At 42.2% G+C, this 22,424-nt stretch overlaps 1 protein-coding gene and 1 pseudogene across 1 annotated transcript; both read left to right on the top strand.

Moving 5' to 3' along the window:
* The first annotated feature begins 1,944 nt into the window (after window positions 1–1,944).
* On the top strand, window positions 1,945–16,360 carry CXCL17 (C-X-C motif chemokine ligand 17). Its single transcript, XM_032485980.1, has 4 exons — window positions 1,945–2,174; window positions 12,784–12,864; window positions 13,507–13,608; window positions 15,912–16,360. The coding sequence occupies exons 1-4, from the start codon at window positions 2,096–2,098 to the stop codon at window positions 16,007–16,009; spliced, it is 360 nt and encodes a 119-aa protein (XP_032341871.1). The 5' UTR covers window positions 1,945–2,095; the 3' UTR covers window positions 16,010–16,360.
* Window positions 16,361–16,648: 288 nt separating this feature from the next.
* Window positions 16,649–21,797, top strand: LOC102512062 (annotated as a pseudogene).
* The last annotated feature ends 627 nt before the right edge of the window (window positions 21,798–22,424 follow it).

The following is a 22,424-nucleotide window of genomic DNA, read 5'->3' as shown; positions in this document are numbered from 1 at the left end:
TTCATTTAGAATGACAATCTCCAGGTCCATCCATGTTGCTGCAAATGGCATTATTTTACTATTATTATGGCTGAGTAGTATTCGATTGTATAAATATACAACAATTTCTTTATCCAGTCAATGTTGATGCACATTTAGGTTACTTCCATGTCTTGCCTATTATATATAGTGGTGCTATAAACATTGGGGTGCATGTATCTTTTCGAATTAGCGTTCCCTCCAGATATACACCCAGGAGTGGGATTGCTGGATCATATGGTAAATCTATTTTTAGTTTTTTGAGGAATCTTCTTACTGTGTTGCATAAAAGCTGCACCAAACTACATTTCCATGAGCAGTGTAGGAGGGCTCCCTTTTCTTCACACCCTCTCCAGCATTTATTGTTCATGGACTTTTGAATGATGGTCATTCTGACTGGTGTGAGGTGATACCTCACTGTAGTTTTCATTTGCACTTCTCTGATAATTAGTGATATTGAGCATTTTTTCATGTAAGGCATAGTTTCTGTTTGCTCATTCTTACCCGCTCGATTTCGGATTGTTCTTGCCTATGGACGTGCTGGAGAGTTGAATGTAGGCTTTGCTACTACAGAGTTTATAAAGCATCTGCAGGCGGCAGGCACTGTGCTAGACAGTGGAGACTGTCCTCGATTTGAAGGCTCAGACTCAGTCTGAGCTTGGTCTGATATAACCCACTGATGAGGCTCCTACATGGAAAATTCTAACGAATTCTTCCTGAGGTGTCTGTCCTCAGGAAGCTCAAGTCTAGCCAGGGAGATGACATACACTTCATAAAACTTAGAGATGTGGTGGAACCAGATTTCAGAAGTGATGGGAGTTCACTGTGGACTGTGAGTAGCTTAAGGCACTCTGGGTTCGGTGGAACCGGGGCTGGGTCTCCAGGGTGGGGTTGGATTTGTGCTGGTGGAGGGCAGAGCAGACGGCATGGAGCTAATTGGGTGGGGATTTTTGAGGCAGGGGCTGTTTATTATTCATTTTTATGTTCCTGAAATTAAGTAGGGCCTGGCACTTTGGGAGTGCTCTGTAAATGTTTGCTTATTTGAATATTTCGTAACTCTTTAACTAGGCCTGCTATGTCAGAAAGCATGTGAAAGTGCAGTCCAGTACCAGAAAGGAAATTTTTCTGACAGAAGATCACGCACACACATGGAGCTGAGGGGGTGCTTTGCTTTCCCATGGAGTCATCCACCAGTCAGGTGTAGTAAGTGCTGATGTTCTGTACTCCTAACATTTGCTCCAAGTAGTATCACTTCCTCCTTTACCCTTGGGCTGTTTCCAAACAAGGTGTGACGCCAAGAGCCTCAGCAGCCTGGACAAACACCTCCCCTGCTGCGGTTGCTGTTTCTCAAACCCTCTTGGACCTGAAGCCTAGAGGGTCTTCCACCAACCCAGTTCCCTCTCCTTTAGGCAGGAGCGCTTAGGCCACGGCCACCTTCCTGACAAACGAGGAGGCCTGCTTTGACCCAGTGCTCCAGGGCAGGGTTTGGGGCAAGAGAGAAGAGCCTCTCCTCCTTGGTCCTCTCTGCTTCCCACCTTACGTGGCCACAGAATTCGGGGAAATTATAAACAGCCAGGACGCAGCAACTTCCCAAACAACAACACTGCTGTTGCCGACATTGTGCCAAGGATGAGAGTGGGGAAGACAGAGGGGAAACAGACCGTATCATCCTCTCTTTGCCAACCTTTAGCATTCACTTTCCTGCCAGATATTAAGCTAGAAAATGTCACTCGGTATAAGGAAATTCAAACAAGCAAAAAGACTTGGGGAAGAAATCAAAGCATGTTGGTAGGTAGGGAGGCAGGAAGAAAGAAGGGAGGGAATGAGTTATGCTGCCAAGTTATCAGTCACCCTCTCATGTTCTTAAGAATGCTTCATTTCTTTTGTTTGGCCAGTTTGACCTCCCAGATTCCCATAAAGCACATGATCCAACTTAACTGTTACCTAACAAGGCCAGGGTCACTTATACGTTCTCGCCATCTAAAGAGAACACTGGCCTGGGATTAAAGCACAGACCTTCTAACTGGGAACCTTCCACACAGTCTTCAAGTGACCTACCACAGCACCAGCAGTTGAAATGAAAGTTCTAATCTCTTCCCTCCTTCTGCTGCTGCTACTAATGCTGATGTCCATGGTCTCCAGCAGCCCAAATCCAGGTAAAAAAAAGATTAAATTTTTTTGAAAGGGATAAAGGGTGGGAGAAAATGTGGCAAAACAGAAAAGAGTATGACCACACATGCAGTAAAATGTAGCCTCTTCAGGCTACAGGAATGAGGGGCAAGTGAGCCTTTCTCTGTGCCTGTTTCCTCATTCGCTGATTTACAAAAAGGAAAGAACTGTACATAAATCCAAAGAGGGTTGTGAGAGTTAAAGGAGCCAGCGTGTATGAAAGTGTCTGGAACTGTACCTGGTGGGAGAAAAAATAACTGCTCTTCAAATATTTGCTATCTTACCTCTCCCCCAATCCTTGTTCCAGAGAGTAATTTCCCCTGGGGAAATTACTGGTGGCGGTAGTAGGAGGATGTTGAAGGCAATTGTACATCTGTAGACAATAAGGAAGTCCTCGATTATATTCTAACAATTTTTAATATGATTACACGGTAAGGTGATAAACTAGAAAAATCACACCACCAGGTAGTACCATGTTTGAAGCTGTAGCCACACCAAGCCCTGTTTGAACAGCTCACCTTTGGGAAGCAGACCTTGGGTTAGGGGTTCTGAATTGGCTCCAGCTTTCACTACAGCCCAAGTGGCCAGGCCCTTAGCAGTACAACTGTGCAGAAGGGACCGATCCCCATGTGTGCTGCCACTTGAGGGAAACATCTCTCCAAGGGCCACTTTGAAATGAAATAGCTTTGTAACATACTTAGCATCGACTCGTGGTCCTAAAATCAGGAGTTCACCCTACTCCATCCCAATTTCTAACATCCCCTCCATTACAGAGAGAGCTCTCTGGAAGCTGCTGGGCCACACAGCCTTAGGGCCTAGAACACCCTTCTGGAAGGAAAGGCTTTTCCACCACCAGGACTGACACCAAGGCTAGAGTCCTCAGCCTGGATTCAAAGCTCCAGCCACAGCTGCCTTTCCCGTCCATCCCTCCTCGCACTAACCAGGCCTCTGGGCTCCACTCAACTAGACCTCGGGCTGTTCCCGAGCTGGTCCTGTGCTTTCCCACCAGCTCAACTTTGCTCACACAACCTGCCTAAAACCACCTCCCCTCCAGCCTCCCTTGACTCCACCCAGGATCAGATATGAGCTCTCCCTCATGTGAACAAGCTTAGCCCTAACTTGACTCTCTCTGCACTTTTCATGTTCTGCCTTAAGTTGAGGTGTTGGCGTGCATCTCCCACCCCCACCCCTGCCCTTCTATCTGCAGCCTCCCCATTGGCACAGACTGGTGTATTGTTTCCACATCGCTCACATTATCCGGCACAGTGCTCAGTAAATATTTGCTAAGTGAAAAAATAAAGCCTCAGATTTCTACGTTCAAAATGTTGCCTTTAGAAGACTTGACACCTGGGTTTCATAGCAGCTCTATTGACGTTAGGGATGGATAATTCTTTGCTGTAGGGGTGCTGTTCTATGCGTTGTAACCTGTTTAGCAACATTCGCCTGGCCTCTACCCACTAGAAGCCAGTAGCAGCCTATCCCCTACCTCCTCCCAGTTAATACAGCCAAAAATATCTCCAGTCATTGCCAAACTTCCCCTGGAGGTGGAAACCACCCTCCAGTTGAGAGCCGCTGCTTTATACCAATAATCCCTACACATGGAGAGATTTTTTGACTCCCGGAACTTTTAGAATCAAATTTGAATTCAGGGCAACTGCAATTCAAATCCTGGCTCCATCACTTACTTTGAAACCCTGGACAGGATGCTTAAAATTTTTGAACCTCAGTCTTACTATCTTAAAATGAATAAAATACCACTTAGTGAATACAACTGCTGTGAAGACTAAATGACTGCTCATACGAACCTAGTAAGAGTTCAATAAATGTAACTGAGTAAAACAGCTAAAGTAGCTCCTAAGGCACAAGGGCGACAGGTTGGGGAAAGCGCACTCCGCCGCCAGGTGGCACAATGACAAACCACATCGGTTCAGTGATGCCCGGGCTCGATCCTTGTTTCCCAGGCCAGCATAGTTTGCAACACAGGACCAAGTCTGGAGGAAGGAAGTAATACTCCTTCAGCCCCTAGAGAACTTTCTCAAAATAAAATCTGATCCTACCTTATCTCTTTAAAAGAAAAAACACATACATGCTTAATATGCTTTTTACAGGGGAGGGGGGAAAAATGAAATCGGTAAGAAGCGATGACAATGTTAGGAAATAAATTACTTACAATAATAGAATACGCATTACTTATAAGATTATTTATAACTTATAAAATGACCTGTACCAATAGCACCTACGTGTTAAACAATCCTTTGTGGCAGGCTGTCCTCAGCACTTCACATGTATTACACTTCATGTGTCTTCACAGAAATCTAATGTATTTTTTTAACTTTTCATTTCTCAGACTTAAATATTGTTGTAAAAATAATCAGAGTTCCAATATATCCTCCATCCAGGTTTTTTTCAAATAACACCAGACATAACCATAATACAATTATCAAAACCAGAAAATTAGCAATGATACAATACTACTAGCTAATGGACAAATGTTCAGAGTTTGTTAATCATCCATTGATGTCCTTTTCCCGGTCAGAATCCAATCCAAGATCCTACACTGAAGAAAGTTATCATCTCTCCTGGTCTCCTCCAATCCAGGGCACTTTCTCAGAACTTCCTTGTCTTCCATGCCCTTGACACTTTTGAAGAGCACTGTCAATTATTTTACAGAACGTCCCTCAATTTGGACTTATCTGATGTTTCCTCATGATTAAATTCAGATTATGATTTTTGGCAAAAACACCACAGAAGTGATGTTTGCCTTCTTGGTGCAACACATCAGAAGGCCCACGTTAACAGTATCTCTTGATGTTAAGTTTGAACACTGCTTAAGGCGGTGTCCATAAAGACACTGTTTTCCCATTGAAAATAATAAGTATCTTCTGGAGAGACACTTTGAGCTATGCAAATAGCCTGTTTCTTCTAATCATACTTTTGCCAATTAATTTTGAAAATCATTGATGATTCTTGCCTACAACAAGTATTACTATGGCCTTAGCCAAATGGTGATTTTCTATTTCCATCATTCCTTCTAAATTTATCAAGTAGGATTCTACTATAAGAAAGAGCTATTCCTTCTCCCCTTTATTCAGGTATTCAATTATTAGTTTATATAAGTAAATTCTCAGGGATATTTGTGTATTATAATTTATTACTATCCTTATTTATAATGTTGTTCATATTGTCCCAAAACTGGCCACTGAGAGCCTCTTCAGACTGGCCTCTGCATCATTTTGACAGATTGGGGGTTTTTTTAGCAGTTTTTGACTTTCTGATACCACAAGATGTTCCAGGCTCATCTTCTGCTTTCCTTCCCTGTCCTTGGAGTCAGCCATTTCTCTAAGGGGCCCTGGTTCCTTTAATGGGGGAGTGATATACACAAACCTTGCGCACAAAGGTATTACCCATTGCTATTAGGGCTATTGCATCTAGGCCCTCTGGCGGACAGAGCGAAGAAACAGATGTATGTACACACATACCAATATACTTTTTTTAGCCCCATTTTATGAATTAGGTAAATGGGGCACAGAAGAGTTAAGCAACTTGTCCAAAACCACAAAACTAATACACAGTGGAACTGGAAAGTCAAAATAACAACAGATCTACCACAAAAACTAACAAGTGGAAGCTACTTCTTTACATATGCCAAAGAGCAGAAAGCAATAAGCCAAACAGTCCAGCATGGACATTTACTTTGGGAAATAATCAGAAGTCTGCAATAATAACCATTATGTACAGAACACCTCCTTGGGCACTGGGCCACACAGTAGTTCATTTACTTCTAACAGCTTGGCAAGGTGGATACCAATACTGTCTCTTTACAAATCAGAGAACCAAAGACCAAAGAAGCTAAGTGACTTCTCCAAGACCACATAGTTAAGTGACAGAGCAAGTAGTTGACTCCTAAGTCTGTCTGACATCAAGTCCATGCTATTCCACCATATCAATATTTTCCAAAACTGATTTTAGTTAGAACATAAATTAGCTTTTACTTTAATAGTTATATGTTTATTTTAATGCGTGTTAGAAAAAAGCTAAGCATGTATCAAACCCACAGTCTCATAGAAAATACTGCATTGGATGAACCTCTTATGTAAATCAAATTTGTTTAGAGCAGAAGTATGAACTAAATAGTATAAGAGGTGGTATAAGCTATAGCAAAAATTGCAAAGGCGGTTCAAAAATGTCTGATGTTTGTTTTGAGGTACATAATACTATATTAACATGCAGCTGTATTTTCAGTTACACCATGAAATTAGGGTCATGCAGGGCTGCAAAAAGAACAACAGACTAAGAGTCTTAAACCTGGATTTTAGCTCCAGATGAGTCATCTTTACCTTTGTGAACTTGGGCTTTTCATTTGCTTTCTCTGGGTCTCAGTTTCCTTACCTGGGGGAAAAAAAAAAGAGATAGTGATTTAGTTAATTTGTATAACCCTTTTAAAAGCAACTTAGTAATGGTATCAAAAAATATAAAGGTAAAAAAAAGGGAATATAAACTGTTCTCAACTTTTGCCCCAGTAATTCCATTTGGGAAATCTTCCCTAAGTCAGCAATCCAACATTTAGAAAACAATTACAAGCACAAAGAAATTTATCAATATCCAAAAATAATACAATCTAAATATTCAGCAATGAGAGAAAAGTTAAGTAATCTGGAGCACATAAAATTGGGAATGTTACCCAGTCATTCAAAATGTCTGTTATAAATGTTGTAGGTAACATAGCAATATGCTTATATAGTGAACAAAAAGAAATTTATTCACATGGTATGGTTATCATGATCTAAAGAAAATCATATGCAGGAAACATGCCAAAATGCCAACATTTGGTGAGAATAAGATTTCTTTATTTGTATTCCAAATTCTCTGTAACATAGTTACGTTGCATTTAGAATGAAAAAGAAAAACTTCTCACTGAAGGGATTCCACTGGTAATCTCTAAATTCCCTCTGGTTCTAATATTCTGTGGCTTTACTCTGGAACCAGAAATGGAGGTCAGGTGAGAGTAAAATATTAGAAAAGTTTAGATGGCAGGGGCTATGCCTGTTGAAATTATTTTAACACAACTCAAAACAGCATATGAGAACAATTTGGAAACCAGCACTTGGAGAAATGATGCAACACCTTCCATCTGTGTGGCAGAAAGGGCATGAGTCTGGGAAATAGGGGAGTTGGATGGAGCCAGATGCTGCTCTAAGGGCCCTTTCTAGACAGCTTGTCTGTCTGCTTATCACAGAAACATAAATGTGCCTATGATGTGTCAGGAGCCGTGTAGCTGAATGACTTCTGAGCCACTGGTTCAGAGTCCAGTGAAGGAGAAAGATTTTTAGTTTGCTAGCACTACCACGACAAAATACCACAGACCGGGTGGCTTAAACAACAGTAATTTATTTTCTCACAATTTTGGAGGCTAGAAGTCCAAGAGCAAGTGTCAGCAAACTTGGTTACTTTGGGGACTCTCTCCTTGGCTTACAGATGGCCGTCTCTTTACTAGTTCCTCACCTGGTCATTCCTCTGTGCGTGTAACATGCTTGGTGACTCTCTGTGTGCCCAAATCTCTTCTTCTTTTTTTTTTTTTTAACACTTTTTATTGAGTTATCATCATTTTACAGTGTTGTGTCAAATTCCAGTGTAGAGCAGTTTTTCAGTTATACATGAACATATATATATATATTCATTGTCACATTTTTTTCTCTGTGAGCTACCATAAGCTCTTGTATATATTTCCCTGTGCAATACAGTATAATCTTGTTTATCTATTCTACATTTTGAAATCCCAGTCTGTCCCTTCCCACCCCCCGCCCCCTTGGCAACCACAAGTTTGTATTCTATGTCTATGAGTCTGTTTCTGTTTTGCATTTATGCTTTGTTTTTTTTCAGATTCCACATATGAGCGATCTCATATGGTATTTTTCTTTCTCTTTCTGGCTTACTTCACTTAGAATGACATTCTCCAGGAGCATCCACGTTGCTGCAAATGGCGTTATGTTGTCGGTTTTTATGGCTGAGTAGTATTCCATTGTATAAATATACCACTTCTTCTTTATCCAGTCATCTGTTGATGGACATTTAGGCTGTCTCCATGTCTTGGCTATTGTAAATAGTGCTGCTATGAACATTGGGGTGCAGGTGTCATCCTGAAGTAGGGTTCCTTCTGGATATATGCCCAGGAACGGGATTCCTGGGTCATATGGTAAGTCTATTCCTAGTCTTTTGAGGAATCTCCATACTGTTTTCCACAGTGGCTGCACCAAACGGCATTCCCACCAGCAGTGAAGGAGGGTTCCCTTTTCTCCACAGTCTCTCCAGCATTTGTCATTTGTGGATTTTTGAATGATGGCCATTCTGACTGGTGTGAGGTGATACCTCATCGTAGTTTTGATTTGCATTTTTCTGATAATTAGTGATATTGAGCATTTTTTCATGTGTCTATTGATCATTTGTATGTCTTCCTTGGAGAATTGCTTGTTTAGGTCTTCTGCCCATTTTTGGATTGGGTTGTTTATTTTTTTCTTATTGAGTCGTATGAGCTACTTATATATTCTGGAGCTCAAGCCTTTGTCGGTTTCATTTGCAAAATTTTTTTCCCATTCCGTAGGTTGTCTTTTTGTTTTACTTATGGTTTCCTTTGCTGTGCAGAAGCTCATAAGTTTCATTAGGTCCCATTTGTTTATTCTTGCTTTTATTTCTTCTAGGAGAAAATTTTTGAGATGTATGTCAGATAATGTTTTGCCTATATTTTCCTCTAAGAGGTTTATTGTATCTTGTCTTATGTTTAAGTCTTTGATCCATTTTGAGTTTATTTTTGTGTTTCGTGTAAGGGAGTGTTCTAGCTTCATTGTTTTACATGCTGCTGTCCAGTTTTCCCAACACCATTTGCTGAAGAGACTGTCTTTACTCCATTGTATATTCTTGCCTCCTTTGTCGAAGATTAGTAGACCAAAAGTTTGTGGGTTCATTTCTGGGCTCTCTATTCTGTTCCATTGGTCTATATGTCTGTTTTGGTACCAATACCATGCTGTCTTGAATACTGTAGCTCTGTAGTATTGTCTGAAGTCTGGGAGAGTTATTCCTCCAGCCTCTTTCTTTTTCTTCAGTAATGCTTTGGCAATTCTAGGTCTTTTGTGGTTCCATATAAATTTTACTATGATTTGTTCTAGTTCTATGAAATACGTCCTGGGTAATCTGATAGGGATTGCATTAAATCTGTAGATTGCCTTGGGCAGTATGATCATTTTAACAATATTGATTCTTCTAATCCAAGAGCATGGGATATCTTTCCATTTTTTAAAGTCTTCTTTAACTTCCTTCATCAATGGTCTATAGTTTTCTGTATATAATTCTTTCATCTCCTTGGTTAGATTTATTCCTAGGTATTTTATTACTTTGGGTGCTATTTTAAAGGGGATTGTTTCTTTACTTTCTTTTTCTGTTGATTTATCATTAGTGTAAAGAAATGCAACTGATTTTTGAAAGTTAGTCTTGAAACCTGCTACCTTGCTAAATTCTTCGATCAGCTCTAGTAGTTTTTGTGTGGACCTTTTAGGGTTTTCTATATATAGTAACATGTCATCAGCATATACTGACACTTTTAACTCTTCTTTTCCAATTTGGATCCCTTTTATTTCTCTCTCTTGCCTAATTGCTCTGGCTAGGACTTCCAAGACTATGTTGAATAGGAGTGGTGATAGTGGGCATCCTTGTCTTGTCCCAGACTTTAGTGGGAAGCTTTTGAGTCTTTCACCATTGAGTACTATGCTGGCTGTAGGTTTGTCATATATAGCTTTTACTATGTTGAGATATGTTCCCTCTGTACCCACTTTGGTGAGAGTTTTTATCACAAACGGGTGTTGAATTTTATCAAATGCTTTTTCTGCATCGATTGAGATGATCATGTGGTTTTTGTCCTTTCTCTTGTTGATGTGGTGTATTATATTGGTTGATTTGCATATGTTGAACCACCCTTGTGTCCCTGGGATGAACCCCACTTGGTCATGTTGTATAATCTTTTTTATGTGCTGTTGGATTCTATTTGCTAATATTTTGTTGAGGATTTTGGCATCTATGTTCATCAGTGATATTGGCCTATAATTCTCTTTTTTTGTAGTGTCTTTGCCTGGTTTTGGTATCAGGGTGATGGTGGCTTCATAGAATGAGTTTGGGAGTATTCCCTCCTTTTCAATCTTCTGGAAGAGTTTGAGAAGGACTGCTATGAGTTCTTTGTATGTTTGGTAGAATTCCCCAGTGAAGTCTTCCGGTCCTGGACTTTAATTTGTAGGGAGGCTTTTTATTGCTAATTCAATTTCATTTCTAGTGATTGGTTTGTTCAAGTGGTCAGTTTCTTCTTGGTTCAGTCTTGGTGGACTGTATGTTTCCAGAAATTTGTCCATCTCCTCTAGGTTATCCATTTTGGTTCCATATAGTTTTTCATAATATTCTCGTATGATATTCTGTATTTCTATGTTATTTGTTGTAATTTCTCCATTTTCCTTTCTTATTTTATTTGTGCTCTCTCTTTTTTCTTCTTTGTGAGTTTGGTCAGAGGTTTGTTGATTTTATTTACTTTTCCAAAAAAACAGTTTTTGGTTTGATTGATTTTTTTCTATGGTTTTTTAAATCTCTACTTTATTTATTTCCTCCCTGATCTTTATTATTTCCTTCCTTGTGCTGTCTTTAGGGGTTTTTTGCTCTTCTTTTTCTAATTCTTTTAGCTCGTTGGTTAGATTGTTTATTTGAGATTGTTCTTCTTTTTTGAGGAAGGCCTGTATCGCTATAACCTTCCTCTTAGCAGTGCCTTTGCTGTGTCCCATGAATTTTGTGTGGTTGTGTTTTCATTTTCATTTGTCTCAACGTATTTTTTAATTTCAACTTTAATTTCATTATTGACCCATTGGTTTTTTAATAGCATGTTGTTTAATCTCCATGCTTTCCTTTTTTCTCCTTTGTTTCTCTGTAGTTGATTTCTAGTTTCATGGCTTTGTGGTCAGTAAAGATGCTTGAGATAATTTCTATCTTCTTAAAATTGTTGAGGCTTCTTTTGTGCTGAAGTACATGATCAATCCTAAAAAACGTTCCATGTGCACTTGAAGAGAATGTATATCCTATTTTTGGGGGTGTGTAATGCTCTGAAAATATCCACCAGATCTAATTTTTCTATTGTAGTATTTAATTTTTCTGTTGCCTTATTTATTTTCTGTCTGGTAGATCTGTCTAGTGATGTTAATGTGGTGTTAAAATCTCCGACAATGATTGTATTCCCATCAATTTCCCCCTTTATCTCTGTTAGTAATTGTTTTATGTACTTAGGTGCTTCTATATTGGGTGCATATATATTAATGAGTGTAATATCCTCATCTTGTATCACTCCTTTAATCATTATAAAATGTCCTTCTTTATCTTTCTTTTTGGCCTTTGTTTTAAAGTCTATTTTGTCTGAAATCAGTGCTACTACACCTGCTTTTTTGGCTTTTCCATTTGCATGGAATATCCTTTTCCATCCTTTCACTCTCAAACTATATGTGTCCTTCTCCCTAAAGTGGGTCACTTGTATGCAGCATATTGTAGGTTCTTGCTTTATTATCCAGTCTGCCACTCTACATCTTTTAACTGGAGGATTTAGCCCATTAACATTTACAGTAATTAATGATAGATGTGTTTATTGCCTTTTTGAACTTACTTTTGCAGTTGCAAAATTTCTTCTTCTTATAAAGATTTCAATCAGCCTGGATTACAGCCCACCATAAGGGCCTCATTTTAACTTAATGATCTCTTTAAAGGCCCTATCTCCAAAAACAGTCATTCTGACTTATTAAGAGTTATGGCTTCATTGAGTTTTAAGGGGACACAATTTAGTCCACAACATATTTCAAACAACAAACTGTAAGTGTAATTGGGCAATGAGAGAGCTGCATTCGAATGCCATGGGGAAACAGGTGAAGACATAATTAATTCTGACAGGAAAGATCAGAAACTCTCATTCAGAGGAAGCATTATCTGGGCCAAGTTCTGGCCCCAGAATCTCTATAAAACATCATACCTGATTGTCATACAAATATTTTAGGTATGACAAAGTGGAATAAGATAGCATCAGGCAATAAGACAGCCTTGAATAGAGGCCTAAAGGGGCAAGGATTTGTTCCAGAGGAACAAAGATAAATATTGTCTTCTTATGGTTAAACTGCAACTATGCATTCAAATACAACCAAACATGGAGGTCAGGTGAAGTTCCTGACTGCTTTATGGAATAATCTACTCCTTGCTCTCATTCCTAAGTCTTGAGGATTTTCATGTGTGTAGAGGGGATCTTAATGGAGGGAGGTTGTAAGGTCTTGATTAACCCTTACCTTTTGTCCTCTCTTCTATCCAGAAGCTGTTCCTTCTTCCCCTACCTCCAGCCTAGCTTTTCTCTAGGCCAGACTGTAAACCTCAATTCCTTATCCATTTAAAATTCTTCTCTCCTGAAGTGCCCTAGGATCCCTGAGTAAAAAAGGAAAAGAAATGGAGCTGCACTGACCTAGGCAGCACAATGATGGGGGATGGTTTCTTTTGGCCCCTTCCCTTTCCAGTGCCTGGAAGTGACCTGTTTCCTTCCGACAGGGGTCGCCAGAGGCCACAGGGACCAACGCCAAGCTTCTGGGAGGAGGCTCCAAGAAGGCGCCCAAGAATGTGACTGCAAAGGTCAGTAATCAACATCGACAACAGCAATGCACCATCAAAATCCCAACTCACTCCCTCGAGTCCCTCTGAGACCAGTGCAGATGTTACCTGAGCTGACCTCACCCTTTCCCCTCTCCACCAGCCCACCACATGCAGCACCAACACTTATTTTCTTCCTGAGCCTCAGGCAAGAGCTGAGGCGAGGGCTCCAAGGTCCAGGGGAGAGCTGCCTGAATCTCTGGCTGCCCAAACCCCCCTTGCCTTTTTTCCCCCAACAATCTAGGGCTGTCTTCCAAGTTCTTCCTGGATCCTCTTCTCAATCTTACTTTATTCACAGGTAAGACTGGAATCAGAGGATCAAAATGACTTGCTTGAAGTAAAGCAGCCACTAAAAGGCAGACACCTAGGTCTTCCTCCTCACTTTTGGGTCTCCCTAATGATACCCTCATGCCTCTTCCTCCAGATCTGCCACCAAATTCTTGCCCATACAGGTCAGGCAAAACAACCTAGAAACCCTGGTGCTCATAGAACTGGATGTGGTGACTGTTTTTGTTGACCCTTTGCCACACCCACTGCAGTATGAGAAAGATGCGAGGAAGATGCCAAGTGAAGCCCTGCCCTCAAACATATTAACCCTCCTAAGCAACAAACCCTTTATTTCAGATTGGTTCCTGAGAGCCTCTGAAAGAAAACTCATGACAGTGCCCCGGCTGCCAAAGAAGCCATGTCCCTGTGATCGTTTCAAGGGCAGGGTGAAGAAAACCAGTAAGTTGCAAAAGAATGACCTTCCTTAAACTTGGTCACTCTGTGGAATCAACTAGGGATGAAGCAGGTGTTGAAAAGAGACAAGAGAGATGAAATGGAGACCAGGATAAGCACACACCTCACCCTTTCTACTCAGTGTCAGCTTGTAACAAAATAGGAAGAGCAAGAAGAGCAAAATACAAGTTTCCTAATTCTAGAAAGGCTTATGGAAATGCCTTCATTTACAAGGCTGTTGTTTATCAACGTGGAGGGAGATGGGGCTGCTGGAGACCTGGTCATTGATCTCTGACAATGACACCATTGTCAGTGTCAGACAGTATTTGATTCCTCCCTACTCTAGCCATTATTAAATATCATATAAAAAGAGATTAGCAAATGAAAAACTGATTGAAATTATGATATTTTCAAGAATGGGATAAATCAAGATCTTTATATTACTGTTGATGGAAGTAAAATATAATTTTGTAGTACCTACCACAAACTTAAATATTTCCCTTTTAACCATAATCTTGCTTCAAGAAATCTTTAGTATAGAATATGAGCATGGGTACTCAAAGGTATATGTACAAGAATATTAATTATAGCAGTATTTGTATTGACAAAAAAATTAATGTTCATCATAAACAGACTCATTGTGTGATCATTTTGCAATATATGCAAATATCAAATCATTATGTTGTACCCCTGAAACTAATATGTTATATGTCAATCATACCTCAATAAAATATATGTTCATCAAAAGAAAACTGGGCAATTCAGAAGTTGTCAAAGATAATTGGGCAGATCATTATGTGTTAATGAGAAAGATATCCACCACATATTAAGTGAAAAAAAGATGCAGAGACCCCCTACTTCAAACTCATCACAAAAATAAATTTCAGGTGGATTAAAGACATAAATTTGAAGGACAAACTTAGAAGGAAATATAGGAGAATATATTCATCACCTTGGGGTAGAAAACTATTTCTTAAACAAGTTACAAAAATATAAGTCATAGAGGAAAAGATTAATAAATCTGACTTCACTGAAATTAAGAAATTTGGTCAGTAAAAAGAAAAAGACAGTCTACAAAGTAGGTGTAATTTCTGCAACGTGTATAGTCGACAAAGGGTTAATACTCAGACTAGATAAGGAATTCCTATAGATCAATGAGAGGAAGGCAGGCAACATAACAAATAGGCAAAAGCCTTGAATAGGCACTTCAGAGACAAAAAATAATCCAAATGGCTAATAAACATGTGAAATGCTACTCAACCTTGCTAGTAACTGGAAAAATAGGAATTAAAGCCAAAACGAGATCACTCTACATTATCAGATTGGCAACAATTTAAAAGTCTGACAATATCAAGTATTAGTAAGAGTAGAACAGAGAAAAATCTCACCTCCTGCTAATGGGAGTGTAAAGCGGTAAATCACTTTGAAAAAGTGCTGGTAGTTATCTACTAAAGTTTAAGCTCTGTGACCAAGCAATGCCACTCTTAGAAGTATACTGAAAAGTAACACATGTGTATATACTGCAGGAGACATGTACAAGAATTTGATGGCAGCACTGCTCATAACTACCCCAAAATGAAATTTGGAGAATGAACAAATAGTGGTATATTCAAATACTATATATTTGTGAAAATGAGCAAACATGAAACAATGTATACAAATCTTACCAGCACAATGTGGAGTTAAAAAAAAAGACAAGAGAATGGTTGCAGCATGATTTCATATACAGAGTTTCAAAAAAAAGGCAAAATTAAATTATTTAGGAGTATATACCTAGGTGTTGTAACTCTAAAGAAAAAAAAAAGTAAATGCCTACTGTAAAAGTCAGGATTACTTCTGTGAGGAGAGGGAGGATAATGATCAGAAAAGGAGGATGGTTGCTGACAATATTCATTTCTAGGCCTGAGTAGTAGTTTCATGAATAGCTTCATTGTAACTATTTATTGAACTGTACATGTAAATTTTTACAGGTTTCCACAGTTGCATGATATTGTACAATAATAAGAGATTCGTTAAAGTACAGAGACAACAAAATGAATAGCATAAACTCATTTTTGTTTCTTAGAGTAAACTATTATATTTATATACAAATAGGTACAGAGGACTAAAGCAAACTATTAGCAATAGTTCTGTGGGGTGGGGAGTGGAGAGGCTGGGATGAGGGATGTCCTTTAACTTTTTACTGAATATTTTTTTATTTTAATTATTTCTACTGGATAAGTATACTTTTAACATTTTTAAAACTCTCATAAAAATTAAATTTTAAAAATGTTTTTAACATTAGCCTCTCCCTTTTCTTTTTACCCTAGGACACCAAAGACACCACAGGAGTCCAAACAAGCACTCCAGAGCCTGCCAGCAATTTCTCAGACGATGTCAGCTGGCAAGCTTTGCTCTGCCTTTATAGGAGCTCTGACAGCCCACCCTTTTGATGAAACATTCTCAGTCAACAAGACAGTGAGCACACCTAGAAGATGCTTTTCTCCCACACCAAACTCCCCATCCCTGTCCCCACTCCCTATCATTCCAGTATTCTCAAAAAACAAAACAAAACAAAACAAAACATTTTCCCCAAGATTATTCATTCCTCTAGTGCTTTCTTCCCTTGACAATATTTTCCTGTGGCCTCTCCTTACCCAGGCTGATGCTTAATTACCTGAAAGAAGCCAGGAATCTCAGGGTTCTCAGCTGGACCCACCTGACCTTAAATACAACCAGGCAAATAGCAGACAGAAGTCAATAAATAATTTAAATGTAATAGGTCAAAATCATTTCTTTCAGTGGGGTCTGGAAACTTATATTTAATCCAGATGACTCACTTTAACCTGTTCATTCCAAACTTAACCTGATCCTACACACACCTCTCCCCAACATCATCCTCCCTCTCTTTCTACTGCCCAATGTGTTAATTCTCTTACTCACTCAACAAACCTTTCTGAGGGAAGAGTTAGGTGGGGCAAAGAAGTTAAAGCAATGAGTCAGACAGTGTATTACTAAAGATAATATAGGTTTAAAAAAAAACTAGTAGAGTTTTCTAGCCTGTAAAATGCCTCCAGTATTCATCATCATCATCATCATCATGATCGTCATCGTCATCATTAATAGTCATTGGACTCCATGAGTTTCCAGTCTCCTACAGAAGACATATATGCAGAGGCATAGTTCAAGGCTAGAAAGATGGTGTGGAAGATCTCAGATGCAACTGAAAAGGGCTTCAAGCTATAAAAATAGGAGGATGTCTTTTTCTTTAACATGAAAGTAAAATAAACAGAAGGATATATAAAGAAATTAAAGTGGTAACCATTTGAAAGAATGAATAAAGAGAGAAAAAATTACAACAGGGTAAATCCTGCTTCCCCCTCTGACCCTTTCCTCAAACATCAGAGGAGACTAGAAAAGGATCATTCCTCCAGAATCATCCCTTGTTTCATTAAGCTGAAACAAATGACTAAGTTGGGATACTGGCCTTATTTGAAGAAACATTTTAACTGAGTGGTGAGTTGGGCCTCCTCTGGTAGGAGACCACTGGGCACTCAGCCTCCTTTTGTTCCCAATCCCTCCTCCCCCAGCAGGAGGCACAGATGTATTTCACTTGCACAGGAGTGGGGGACCAGCAATGGTTGGCCCAACTGTCAATTGTCTTAAAAAGGAAGAGCAGTGATGCCAGGATGAAGGAGTGGAACCCAAAGGGAGGTGCCACCATAATCAATCAGTGAGGGATCTGTGACAAAGGACGGAGAAGCCTGGGAGCTCAACAACTCCTGTGAGCAAAATAATAACAGTGGAGCCAGGTTCTAAGACAGTATCTAGGCCTGACTGAACCACACCAGACACCTATCAACCGGCCAGCATCTGGGCCAGAAAAGACACCCATAGCCCAGACAGCATCTGAGGCTCAGCAGGGACCCAATACATAACAGGAGCCTGCTTTACAGCAAGGACCCATCACTCAGCAGGAGCCCTTTGCCCAACATGAAGCTGAATCCCAGCAGGAAACTTAAGACCAACAAAAATTTACTTTGCAGAAGGAATTTCTTGCCCTATAGGAGCCTGCAGCAGAGCAATCACCTCCTAACTAAAGGGTGCCCTTCAGGAAACAGGAAGCTGCCTCATAGCACACACCTAGTTCAGAAAAAGAATTTAGAACTCAACAGGAGCCAGAATTGAGAGAGGGACCTGTATACAGAGAAGCTAGGACCTGGCCCAGTAGAGCCACCTCTAGCTCATCAAGAAGCTAGAGCAATACCTCTGGCTCAGCCTAGACTTGGACCCCAAAATGATCTACCTGCCCAGACTAAACTTATGTTCCAAGAGAGACAGTGACAGTCAGACCCTAGGCCCAGTACAAAACTCCAGCCCAGGGAGCCAAATCACAAAAGGAATCTTTGGCCGAGTGGAGATTTCTATCACAACCAAACCAACCATCCATACAGCAAATGGCCTCAGAGCAGGAGACACTTCTTGAATGGGTCAGATTCTGCCATAGATTCAGCTTTGGGGTCCGTGTTAGAGTCAGATTCGCCAGCCAAGGTGGGTGGAACAGTGGCCCAGGGAATGAAGCTGGCCTTCAGGGGGAAACCTGGTTACGAAGTGATGTCAGGATTCAGCGGGATGCCAGCACTCAGGAAGAAAACCAGCAGCTAGACCCCAGACACTACCGGAACACAGGTGAGTTTAGCTTCGAGGAAGGGAGCCTCCCAGGGATGGTCATTCATTCCCTCAAGAAGAACTAAGACCTCCAGAATGTCAGGTTAGCTGAGGTACTCTCTCAACAGTCCTGCCAGACACAGGTCAACAGCCCCATTTGAAACAGGAGGGAGCTGAGGCCTAGAAAAGAAAAGGATTTTGCCTGAGGCCGGGCAGTTAGGGCTGGCCAAGCCAGGGTACTCAGCCAGGCTCTAACTCCTTCCCCTGCACCAGGCTGCCTCCCCCGCGGGAATCTGGGAGAAATCAAACAGAAGCTGTATGGGTCTCTGGGCGAGGGGCCAATACTCATTCCTGGGTCCCAGAACTCTCTGAGCACCACTCTGGGATAGGCACTGGGTAGGCACCTGCACACCTTGCTGAACGTGGACACTTACCTTCGGGCAGTTTCCACGCGGGGCAGGCCGAAAATCGGGCAGGAGCGACATTTGAGCTCTCTGGGTTGCCCAGTGGGCAGGAAGACACTTGTTTCTCTGACAGCCTTCCCCTCAGCCGAGGGGGAGTTCCAGTCCCGCCAGGACCATGGCCTCCTGTTATCATCTCAAGAAGGGGGAGCTGGGAGAGGGCGGGGGCTCCGCCAATGTCCAGGCAAGGTCAGGGCTGCGTTGGGGGAGAGTTGGGGGAGCGTTGGGGGGAGCGGTGTGAGCGGGTCGTGGGCCCAAGACTCCGCTGGTGCCAGCACTCCTGCCCCTCCTCTGAGGCCGGCAGTGATGCCCCCCAGGTCCAGCCTCAGGCCTTGAACTCAATGGTCCTGCTCTGCACAAGGGGGGCACGCAAGTTCTAGCCACGGAAGGTGGGTGACGGTGGTATAGCCTGAGGCGGGGAAAACAATGCAGCCCCAATCCAGAAACTGAGGCGCTGTGAGGCCAGCTAGTCCGAAGACTGGTAATGCAGGTCTCAGCCCAGAGGCCTGTGCCCCCTGGAAGGGCTAGGACTGAGGAGAGGGTCGTCCGTGTCTCTCAGTGCCAGGGCTGGTCATGTGCTTAGGAGGGCGGAGAGGAGGGGCGGGGTGGGAAGAGAGGATTCCAGATCTGCTATTTCCGGCCTTGACGGTGTACAGCTGTTTCTCTAGGCCTCCCGAATCCAGCCTCAAGGGAGGCCCTCACCGCAGCGCCGCCACAGCCAAAGCCGCCTCTTCCGGACAAAGACACTTGAATGTGTGCGCATGCGCAAGCCTTTAGCGCCCCCCCCACCCCGGTTTCCCGCCTTTTCCCAGGCATGCGCAGTTCCCGCTACCGCCTCTCTTCCGAATGGTTGCACCCAGTTTGAGGCTATTGCTATAGCGCTGAGCTTTATGTAACCACCTCTCTTCCGTTCTACCCGGGAGGGAGAGTAACGAGATAAGAACTCCAAGAAAGAGAGCTATAAGAGAACTAGAAGACAGAGGGCGGGGAAAAGGCGGGAACGAACACACACACACACACACACACACACACACACACACACACGTTCTATGGGATCCCTACGTGGGAACGTGAGTGGGAAGGCGAGGCTGAGAGCCAGCACGTGAGAAATCTGGGCTTTCAAGGCTTCCCTGGTAGGGTGACCTCCACGGAGTCTAGTTATGTCCAAAAGACGGATTTTACCGGTCATTAGCTAGTGGTGGTGGCGGGGCTCAATAGGCCAGCAGTTATGCCTCACAGGAGACATACAGACGAAAACCTCTGCTTCACTGCATCCCTTCGGGCAGCAGCCTATGGGGTGTGGGTGCAGATGGCATCATGGCAACCTACCCCGTCCCAGTGCTGCAGTCTACCACCTCTCCCTCTCACCTCTGAGCCTCATGGACCCCCTGCTGCCCCTCAGCGTGCTCTCCAAGTGTGTCAGGACCTATGCTGGTTAGTCCCACACCCACAAACCTGGGGGCCTGGGGGTGCTGGGACACCTGTGTCTTTCGGGGACAAGGACTAGAGACCAGCTGTCTCCTTGGGTTTGAAGGAGTCATCTCCTTGTTCCTACTGAAGCTATCAGAGAGATTCTTGAGTCCCTAGGAGCATGGATGCCTGAGGTTCTGCGTGTTGAGACTGGACACAGAAAGAGAAAAGACCAACTCAGCCCCCTACATACATTGACAGGTGGGGAGACCGAGGACCACTCCTACTCGGACCAGAAGGCGCTGGGCATGATGGGGCTGGTGCGGCGGGACACAGCCCTGCTCTTCCGAGACCTCCGCCTGGGCACCTCTTCATGGCTTAACTCCTTCCTAGAGCTGAGTGGGGAGTGGGCACAAGTTCCACATGAATTTGGTGCCCATGCAGGTGAATGGAGCCCTTTCCTCACACACCCATCCACGGTGACCAGGAGGGACAGCCTGGCACAACAAAAGCCCTGGAGGAGGAAAGGGGGTGGGCCTTGGGCCCTCAGAGAAATGGAGATCACCTTCCTGGCTCTGCCTTATAGCTGTCCCAGGTTCCTACCAAAAGGCCTTGATTTTCCACGACAGTCCATATCCTAGAAATTCCAAGACTTCTGGTCTTCCAGATCAGGTCAGTGTCCCGGGAACTGTAAGATTTAGCTTTCCAAACAGCCTCTCCGAGAAAGGCACCCTGGGAAATGATTCAGAAGGCCTGCCACAGGTTCTTATTTTCAGCCCCAAGAATGCCACCTGAATCCCTTGGCCCCTCAGATGGGAGTCCCACCCTATTAGATTCTTTCCAGACTTTTAACAGAGGCACATGGGGAAATACTCCTGCTAGGGGCTGGCATAAGAGCCTGAGGTGGGCAGACTAGACAAATCTTGAGAAGTAGAGGAGATTCCCATCCGTAGGTCGGGGGGAGGCCCCTCAGGCAGACAAAAACCACTTCCATCCAAGGATCTTTTTTTTTCTACCACTTTTTTTTTTTAACATTTTTAAAGATTTTAAAGCACAGCCAACTCAACTCATTTCCTATCTAGCAAATCAACAGTATTTTCTGGGTAATAGGAATTGCACGATCAAAAGTAGATAGCATTCCAATTATTCAGAAAATTATTCCAATCGAGTGTGTTTTAAATTGTGTTTAATTTTTAGATATTCCAATGGATGCAAATAAATACACCCCAAAACAATTAAAAGGGATTTGAATTTTAGGTATGTGGACCATTGAGCACTGGGGGTTTCCTGACAAAGGTGACAGGAGCAGACCTTGGAGACACACACACCATTCTAGCTCCCTACTATACCAGGTACTGGCTGGTTGCTGGCTGATGTGAGCAAGTCACAGTATCTGTGAGCCTTGCTTTGCTCCTCTGTGAGATAGATACAGTAAGAATCCCTGCCTTATAAGGTTGTTTTAAGGACTGCATACACCTATTTGTGTATGCACCCAGCACAATACCTGGCACACAGTAGGTGCTCTTAAAAGGTGCTGGCTGTGCTGGCTGTGCCCTGTGACGCTAATCAACAGTTCTGGTCCAGGGACCTTCTGGGGCACAGAGCACCTGTGCAGTTATTCTTATATTGTCTTGCATTTTGCCTTCATGGATTTATAAAAACAAATGAAAACAACTGGAAAATGTAGGGTCCTGGCCCTAGTGGTAAGCAGCATGGGTCTGATAAAGTTAATGTATATCCCGTCTGGAACAAGAAGGACAGCTTTGCAATATGGAGAGAAAATCCTCCCAAGATGCATGTCCAGGTAAAAACCTGCAGCTGAGCATGCTGGCAGGTCACACGTCAGTTCAGCACCGTCCAAGGTGGGAGCCCCTCTCCTCACTTGGCTGTTGAGTAATTGAAACAGGAGAGTCCAAATTGACATGTGCTGTAACAGTAAAATACACACCAGATTTCAAAGATTTGGAATTGAAAAAATTTTGTAAAATATCTCATTAATAGTTTTATATTGGTTGCATGTTGAAATTATGTTTTATACAATATAAAATTTATCTGTTTATTTTTCCTTTTTAAATGTAGTGTATTAGTTTGTTATGACTGCCATTACAAAGTCCCACAGACTGGGTGGCTTTATTGTCTTACAGTCCTGGAGGCCAGAAGTCCAAGATCAAGGTATCACTAGGCTGGTTCCTTCTGAGGGTTATGAAGAAAAATCTGTTCCATGCCTCTCCCCTAGCTTCTCATGATGTTCTGTGGTTTGTGGCAGCGCAACTTCAATCTTCACATGCCATTCTCTCCGAATCT

Source organism: Camelus ferus, chromosome 9, assembly GCF_009834535.1.
Source record: "Camelus ferus isolate YT-003-E chromosome 9, BCGSAC_Cfer_1.0, whole genome shotgun sequence".
NCBI lineage: Eukaryota > Metazoa > Chordata > Mammalia > Artiodactyla > Camelidae > Camelus > Camelus ferus.
The sequence above is the reverse complement of the archived record's forward strand: the minus strand, read 5'-3'. Positions and strand labels throughout refer to the sequence as shown.